Below are 8,279 nucleotides of genomic sequence, written 5' to 3'. Positions count from 1 at the left end.
TAAATGGTTAATAATTTACGCCCTATCTGGGGTACACGTCTCATTATTTTTCTTAAACTTGACATCTTAGGCAGTGTTCCTTGAGAGCAAGCCCCACTGAACTCATCAGGATTTACGTTCGAGTAAACACGCATGAAATCGGGCTGCCCAAAGTTCTGTTAAAAGTATGTGCCCTGTTTTTAGAAATTACTATAGAAAAGTCTACCCTGACCCTGAAACATCTTGGTGTGATTCGCCATTGAAACTTTTGAGAACTTTGCTTCTCGTTCATATGCGAGGCCTGCAGCGGTGCAGAGAGCCAGAATATAACCTCTGAGGAACTGAAACCAAATGGGCCGAACAGTCATCATTGAACACTCACAGAAGCTGTGCTCGAAACACAAGCGGAGCACGTCCTTCTAAAAGCAGTAGTGTCTTGGAAAGAAAACAATAAAAGTTGTAGCCAGCTTTCTGGGGGTTTTTAGGTTTTTTAAAAAGCTCGCTGCTCCCTTTTCGTCTCCTTTGCATAGTTTTCTGAAAGAGTAAAGAGGCGACCGCAGCGAGACTGTATACTTCAGAGTCCTAGCACCGATGGGAAGTCAGTAATACAGTGAATTCAGATCCCAGGTTTTGGGTTGAATCGGGTCAGTGCTGGGGAGCGGGCGGGCGGCGGTTATAGTTGCATTTCCTAAAAAGGCCATCCAGTTGTGAAGTGTGGGCCGTTGTAGTCGAAAGCACAAAACCCAGGGCTGCCTCGGACAGTTTACGGAGATAGTAAGGAACTGTGCGTTTACTTTTTCCTTTTAATAGATGATTAATTGCCGCCCGCTTAGTCTTTTTATGACCAGTATATTGCAACTCGATACGGCCACGGTGCAATTTCTCACAGCAAGTTCCCGCTGTAATAACTGTTTGCTAATTGTTAAAAAAAAAACCCTTATCCAGAAGGAGCTTTGCGCAAACAATTTGTACTACTGTAATTACACTGTAAAAGTGTTTTAGCCTCGATTGGGCTGAATTAATCTCAGAAAGGCCTGGGAATGACACTGGGTACAAGATGAATAGCTCCCTTCCTTTCCCTTTCTCCCAGACCCACCCCCTTCTAAAGAAGCATTGCACGGCTAGGAATGCTTTCCTAAGGGAAACTTGGGAAGCCAGGGGGTCTGCTTCTGTTATAGAGAAGCGCACAGGAGAGTGAGAGGTCATGCTCCAACTGGGGTTTAAAGTGGGCAAAATTGCCTTACCTGGGAAGCTTTAATTTTTCCACCAGCCCCCGCCGCTGGTGCGTAAGGCTGAGGTATCTCACCGCGAGGTGGTGAGCCCAAAAATGGTGTGTGTGTGTGTGTGTGTGTGTGTGTGTTTGGAGTTTGTTTCTGAAAGAAGTTTGAAACCGCCTAACACAGATGTACCAGGGGAACAATATTTGCTAGCATGCAGCAGATTGCTCGTTCTCTCTCTTTCCTTTCTGTGTTTTTTCTTAAATAGAAGAATGCTTTTCCCCTCAGGTGAACCCGGTTCTTGGAAACATGAGCGTGGAGCGATTACTCCGCCACTCTTCGGCCACATCCATAAGGCTGCTTGGATACTTGGTGTGACTGCATGGCTGTTGGATTTTGCGCTTTATTCCCCCACTCGTTGGACTGATCTGATAGATGTCAGGCCTTCCTTTTCTTTCCCTTAATACTCAACTTTTTATTATCTCCATCAGCCAACAACAGGTATCCGTCTCTAAAGAACAGGGAGCGGAAAAATAACAGACCATTGTACGGGGAATTGTGGAAAAAAAGAGACCCCTTATTATTGTGAATCTTCGCCTTCAACTCCCAGAAGCGTCTGTGCGCCGTCCCAATTCTGTTTGAAAAAGCAAATTTAAATCAACCCCTCCCGTCCTTTAGAAATACATGTTTTGTGGCCCAAAAAAACTTAATAGCAGCAGGCAGGAGACAGAAAGCGAGGCTGTGCTGTTGGAAGCAGCTGCAAAATATTTCTGTTAACGTTTCACTTAAGAGTCTTCTTTGGCCCGAACCAAACCTTATGTGATTTATTTCTGTTGAAATATATTGGTAGAGCATGTGAGAAGAAAACCATAACATTGCCACGGTGCTAGATCAGAGAGGACAGAAATTCTTCATTCGAGGAATGAATTGGAACAACAATAACAAACTTTTTTTTTTTAATCTGGAACACTTCATGATACCTCTGCTGCCTATAAAAGGTACCAAACTGCAGCTTTTACTGTCACGTGTGAACAGGATGCTGTGCTCGGGAAGACGCCTGGAGATGCGATCCCCGATCCACTTGCCTTTCTGGAATCACTCGGTGCAGGGGGAAGACATCTGTGTGAGCCGACCAAGAAAAAACATTATACCCAGACAAAGTGACAGAAGTGTAAACCCGTCACAAAGCCCACTCCAAAACAGAAGAGAGAGCACTGGATCTCACATTTTACCCCTTTTTAAAGAGGCAAACCAAGTAAAACCTAGATAAAGCCTTTTCCCACCCGCAATCTCTGTTTAATAGTAGCAGCGGTCGTATTCCCCTTTTGGATTAAATCCCAACACAGGGCAAGGCAAATGAGCAATCTTTCTGAACTTATCAACTTCGGTTCTCTGTGAAGTGGCTTTTGGGGAAGGAGGCGCTCCCCGCAGATCGAAGCTCCCTGCTGATCGATTATTTGATAATTGATTTCTCCCAAAAAACCAATCCATGCCTGGCTTTTCGAGAAAAGGTCCTGATTGGATTACAGCTGCTCCACTGCTGCCTGCGACGGGGGAGATTCCCCCTTCTATGAGGTTTTCAAAAGGAATGGAGGGGAGTCGGTGGGGGCGGGGAAACCCTGCCTGGCGGAGATCTCGGCTCTGGGGGGGAAAGATGTAGCAGTTTGGAGACAACTCCTGGCGCAAACGCCTCGCCTCGGACGGCGGAGGTGCAATTCCAGCAAAGCAGGCTGCTTTGCTCCCCTAATAGGGCTTTCTTCTCCCTTAACTCCGCTTCCTTTTGTATTGGCTTGCGAGAGGGAGAAAGGGGGACGCGTAAAAGTCCTGCAATTCCAAGGGGCCAGGCAATGGCTCCCTTTTGCAGAGCGAAGAGTAAATAGAAATTAATCACTTATTTCTAGACAAAGGAAATGGCCACTAGCATCGGAGGTTGCTAACAGTGTAGTGAGGGGTCGCTGCTGGATGTGCCCTAGATGTGACACGGGGGCGGGGAGTGGGCGATCTTGTGCACCAGACACAGCCCCCCCCCTGTCTCGTGTGTGTGTGTGTGTGTGTGTGTGAGAGAGAGAGAGAGAGAGAGAGAGAGAGAGAGAGAGAGACGTCTTCAGAACTGACCTCGGTCCCATTTGATGAACCTAAGCAGAACCGCAGTCACAGAAGCAGATTCACTACAAGAAAGAAAGAAAGAAAGAAAGAAAGAAAGAAAGAAAGAAAGAAAGAAAGAAAGAAAGAAAGAGGGATTGGATAGGAAAGGTGGGAAAAGCCCTAAACGTTGACGAAGCAGAGGAGAAAAAGATAGATAAATTCCGTGCAAAAGAAGACACACACACACACACACACACACACACACACACACACACACACACAGCCTTCAACGCCACGTTGGGGTGAGTTTAAAGAGAAACCCCCCAACGCCAGAAAGCCCATTGTCTCTTGACTTTCGCCCCTGTTAGTGATTCAGAAGGTAGCAAAGGAGAAGCTGGAAGTGAGGGGCGGGAGTAGTCTTCCGACGAGCAGGAGGAACCGCGCTCCAAGGAAAGCCTCCCAAACATTCGTGAATCTTTTCAAACATCGGCAAGGTCTGCCACTTGAGGCTTCTGGCAGGCACAACCGATGCCCACAGGGAAATCTCACAAAAAATAAAGGGAGGTTGTTTTAATGCACGTGTTAATAATAGGTGTCCTCGTCTTAACTTCTGCTGAGAAAACGTAGAGGAGGCGGCATCTTTCCAGCATGCATTTATGTTGAGCTGGACTCCAGAGAAGTCCTCCATCCTCCAGTTAACTTTTTCATTTCCACGAGGACGCTGTGCCAGGACCCCAGGAGGGAAGTACTGCGAAGGCCTAGTGGAAAATGCATTGGAGACTGGACCCAAGACCAAAAAACAAAAATAGAACCCCCCCTCCCAAACCAAACCAAACCGCAGGGAAAACTTCTTTCACTTTTTTTTAAAAAAGACGCGGCCTTCCCGGTCCCTTATGTTTCGCCATTTTCCTCCCCAAGTGACAGAGTGGATCTTCTGTACGCCTTGGTTCCCACTCTCCTCGCATCCACCCCAGCACACGAAGTTGCCCCCCCCCCTTTAAACTGCACTGCGAAGGACTGGCCTTCAAGCTGACCCTTTTCTTTTCCCTCCTGTCTATTATGCAGTACGACGATTTACCCCATTACGGTGGGATGGATGGAGTGGGGATCCCGAGCACCATGTACGGGGACCCCCATGCCGCCAGATCCATGCAGCCCGTCCACCACATGAATCACGGTCCTCCGCTTCACTCCCATCAATACCCGCACACAGCTCACACCAACGCCATGCCCCCAAGCATGGGCTCCTCCGTCAATGACGCTTTAAAGAGAGATAAAGATGCCATTTATGGGTAGGTACAGCTAGCATCAGGTTCATTAGCTTAAGACGTGCTCGTTCCCCGTTCTTCCCCTCCCTGAAGAAAGCCACCGTTTACTCGAGACCGTAGGTAAATAATCCGGGGCAGCCGAGGCTTTGCATGGGGATGACGGACCAGGGGGGGCGGCGGGTTGATTTCAGTGCCTCTCCTTGCCAATCGGTCTCGGGTGGACAAATAAACACCCTCTCAGAGAGAGATTTTGAAGGATAAATGCAAAGAGTTTGAGCCACTTTACAATAAAATATTGACCACTATCATTCTAAACACCGCAACACACCTCGCCTAAACCCATGACTTGTTATAGGCAGAGAAGGAATGAAGAGAGAAAGAAAGAAGCTGTGGTGGCAGTAGACATAAAAACAGAGGGAGCTGATTGCAAGTAAAATCTTTTCAGGAATAGTTGAGAAATAATGGATATTTCCTTTGCCCCCCTTCTACGTTAAAATAAAACATTTTAAAATCTAGCAAACCTTTAAATAATGTTTCATTTAAAATGAGAACTTCAAGGTTGACTTCAAACTTGCAACCCCACGTCTCTCTATAGCATTTGAAGCCTCTCCAACGTGGGAACTTTAAAAGTAGTTTTTTGGGTGGGGGGGCTTGATCTGTCTCACAAATATGACTTAAAAGGAATGATCACCAATTCAGTTTCAATTCGGAGTGTGAAGCACAAGGTGTAAAATAAAGGAGGACATGACGTTACTGTGGCAAAATGTTTAAAACGTGAGATTTCATCAATCCCACAAGGTAATTTATTATAGTGCAGCAAGCAGGCAGTGTGTGAGAGAGAGACAGCGAAAGGGGGACTGAAAAGGGATAGTCAAGGCCAACTGGAGAGAAAGGGCTGGTGTCACACATTTTAGCGGTTAGAGATGGGTGACTTTTAAGGGGACGTGTGTCCCCCACCCTACCCTCCACGCCTGCCCCCCACCCGTTCCAAGCCTGGTTGGCAATTTAGCTGAGCTTCCTAACTTCGCAGTCCACTCCAAATTATAAATAAAAACAGAGTCCCCACTCCACGTTAGCGTACATGGAACCCCATTAGCTCTTCCCCCACAACTAAACCTACAAAAGAAGATTCGGTAGTGGGTGGGTGTGGGTTTTTTGCGCGGGGGGGGGGGGAGATATTTCAAAATGGCAACTAGACCCGAGGTTGGTTTGAACTTTCGCTAACGTTAACAAGCTCTCTGACCAAGTTTGCTTCAAAACGGCCATCCTGGAGATCTCTATGGCTCAGGCCCTTGGGATCCAGGTCTGGAGAGTAGCAAAGTGAGCAGTGACTGGAGAAGTGGGTGTAAAAAGCCGGGCCGGGGAGGGGGTTGCCGATGATTGAGGAGACCTGCTGCTGTAAACTTCATTTTGGGCGCTCCTCTTGAATTTGCTCTAATTGCTGTGTCCTCTTGTGTGTTGCTTTGGTGACTCTTGTATTTTTCTTTCAGACACCCCCTCTTCCCCCTCTTAGCACTGATTTTTGAGAAATGTGAATTAGCGACATGCACTCCCCGGGAACCCGGGGTGGCGGGCGGCGATGTTTGCTCCTCAGAGTCTTTCAACGAAGACATAGCAGTGTTTGCCAAACAGGTCAGAAAACAAGTCTCAATGCAAATCTCTTGCACTTTCCCTCCTGTACTGTTCCAAATGTCTGGTGATGACGAGAGTAATAGCAGCAGCAGCAGCACTAATAGCACTAATAAAGTGACAAGGCTAGAATGCATTGGAACTGTTATCCCTTGTCACACACGCCCCCTCCCCGGAATGGATCGCAAGCCTCCGGCCTCAGGTTCCTCCCCACATTGACTTGGGTGCGAGCCTCGGAGGTTTTCTGCCCTCTGCCCGCCACCTTGCAAAGGAGCCTGCTTCAGGCTTTTGGACCAAGGCGCAGCTGACGCTCGAAAGCCTCTGCTTGGCGTGGCGAAAGTACTGCTGGCTTCAGCCCCCGAAAGTATTCCCGGTGCCTTCGCTTCGCTTCCCTAAGCGGGTGCCTTCCAAATCCAGCACTCGGGGGCTTTGCATGAAAGATTGCACAATGGACCCCACGGGTGCTGTGTTCGGGAAGAATCCTGGCGACGCGACCCCCTATCCACCCCCCTCTTGCTTTTTTGGAAACACTCGGTGCAGAGAAGGGAGCGAGCCCCCTCTGCATGCTAACCAGGAAAAGAAAGCATATTTCCCAGGGATATTGACAGACGTGAAGACGAGTTCACACAGGCATCGCCTACTCCAAAACAGAATAGAAAGCAGCATTTCATAGCTTTAAAAAAGCCCCACAGAAAGCCCCCCTCTCTCTTTTCTCCTTGCCCGAAGGGTGGGCGACACTTTCCATTATTATTATTATTTCCCTTTTGGATTAAATCCTAACACAGGGCAACGGATCACTTTCTAAACTGATCAACTTCGGTTCTCCGTAAAAGAAGGCGAAGTGGCTTTTTTTGGGAGGAGGCGCTGCCGGCAGATCGAAGCTCCCTGCTGATCGATTATTTGATAATTGATTTCCCCCTCAACCAATGCACGCCCGGCTTTCGAAAAGACGATCCTGATTGGACTACAGCTGCTCCACTGCTGCCTTCTGAGATTTGGGTGAGCTCATTCTCTATCCTACGGAGGGGGAGATTCCCCCCCCCCTTCTGTAGGGTTTTCGAAGCTTGGGAAGGGAATGGAGGGGAGTCGGTGGGGGCGGGGAAACCCTGCCTGGCGGAGATCTCGGCTCTGGGGGGGAAAGATGTAGCAGTTTGGAGACAACTCCTGGCGCAAACGCCTCGCCTCGGACGGCGGAGGTCAATTCCAGCAAAGCAGGCTGCTTTGCTCCCCTAATAGGGCTTTCTTCTCCCTTAACTCCGCTTCCTTTTGTATTGGCCTGCGAGAGGGAGAAAGGGGGACGCGTAAAAGTCCTACAATTCCAAGGCGCCAGGCAGGGACTCCCTTTTGCAGAGCGAAGAGTAAATAGAAATTAATCACTTTCTTTCTAGACAAAGGAAATGGCCACTAGCATCGGAGGTTGCTAACAGTGTGGTGAGGGGTCGCTGCTGGATTGTGCACCACAGCCGTGTGTGTGTGTGTGTTTTCGTCTTGCCTCCAGAACTGACCTCGGTCCCTTTTGGTGAGCCTAAGCAGATAGACGACCAGCGTCTCTTAAGTCACAAAAACAGATCACTAACCTCCCTGGGAACTAATTCAGAGAAAAGAAAAGAAAGGAAAGGAAAGGGGTGGTGTGGGAGGGGGGCTGCAAAAACGTCGGCGTTAAGCGGGAGAGAGAGGGAAAGGAGGATTCGCGCACAAAAGAAAACACCCACCCACCCACACACACACACACACAGAGAGAGATCTCCAAGGAAGGCCGCACTGGGCTGGATGTAGAGAAACCCCCCCAGCCTCGGCAACCGGAGCGAGCCCTTTCCCCCTCGTCTCTCCCCCGGTCTGAGCGAGTCGGGAGGCAGCGAAGGCGAATCTGGAAGGGAAGGGGAGCTGGTGGTGGTGGGGATCTTCCGACGAGCAGGGCAGGAGGAACCGCGCGCTCCCAGGCTCCAGTCATTGTTCGCTGCTCTCCTCCTGCGCGCTCGCCTCCCCGTGTGTGTGTGTGTGTGTGTGTATGTGTGTGTGTTGTTAATGGGGAAGCCTCTGCTCGCAGCTCTTCCTTGCCTTGCGGCTCACCCAACCCACCCCTGCGCTGCGAGCGTAGTTG

At 49.1% G+C, this 8,279-nt stretch overlaps 1 protein-coding gene across 1 annotated transcript; it reads left to right on the top strand.

Moving 5' to 3' along the window:
• Window positions 1-4,298: 4,298 nt before the first annotated feature.
• Window positions 4,299-6,663, top strand: LOC310703184 (homeobox protein Meis1-like). Its single transcript, XM_083495339.1, has 2 exons — window positions 4,299-4,573; window positions 6,040-6,663. The coding sequence occupies exons 1-2, from the start codon at window positions 4,341-4,343 to the stop codon at window positions 6,395-6,397; spliced, it is 591 nt and encodes a 196-aa protein (XP_083351465.1). The 5' UTR covers window positions 4,299-4,340; the 3' UTR covers window positions 6,398-6,663.
• The last annotated feature ends 1,616 nt before the right edge of the window (window positions 6,664-8,279 follow it).

The sequence above is a fragment of the Podarcis liolepis genome (genome assembly GCF_965112155.1).
Source record: "Podarcis liolepis genome assembly, chromosome: 3".
NCBI classification, from domain to species: Eukaryota; Metazoa; Chordata; class Lepidosauria; order Squamata; family Lacertidae; genus Podarcis; species Podarcis liolepis.
Note: the sequence above shows the minus strand (reverse complement) of the source record. Positions and strands in the feature narration are given on the sequence as shown.

What these genes read in the sequence shown, in the direction of transcription:
- LOC310703184 (XM_083495339.1), top strand. Translation starts at nt 4,341, where the DNA reads ATGCAGTACGACGATTTACCCCATTACGGTGGGATGGATGGAGTGGGG. An exon ending in GATAAAGATGCCATTTATGG is followed by an intron (nt 4,574 to 6,039) that starts GTAGGTACAGCT and finishes TTTTTCTTTCAG; the next exon opens with ACACCCCCTCTTCCCCCTCT.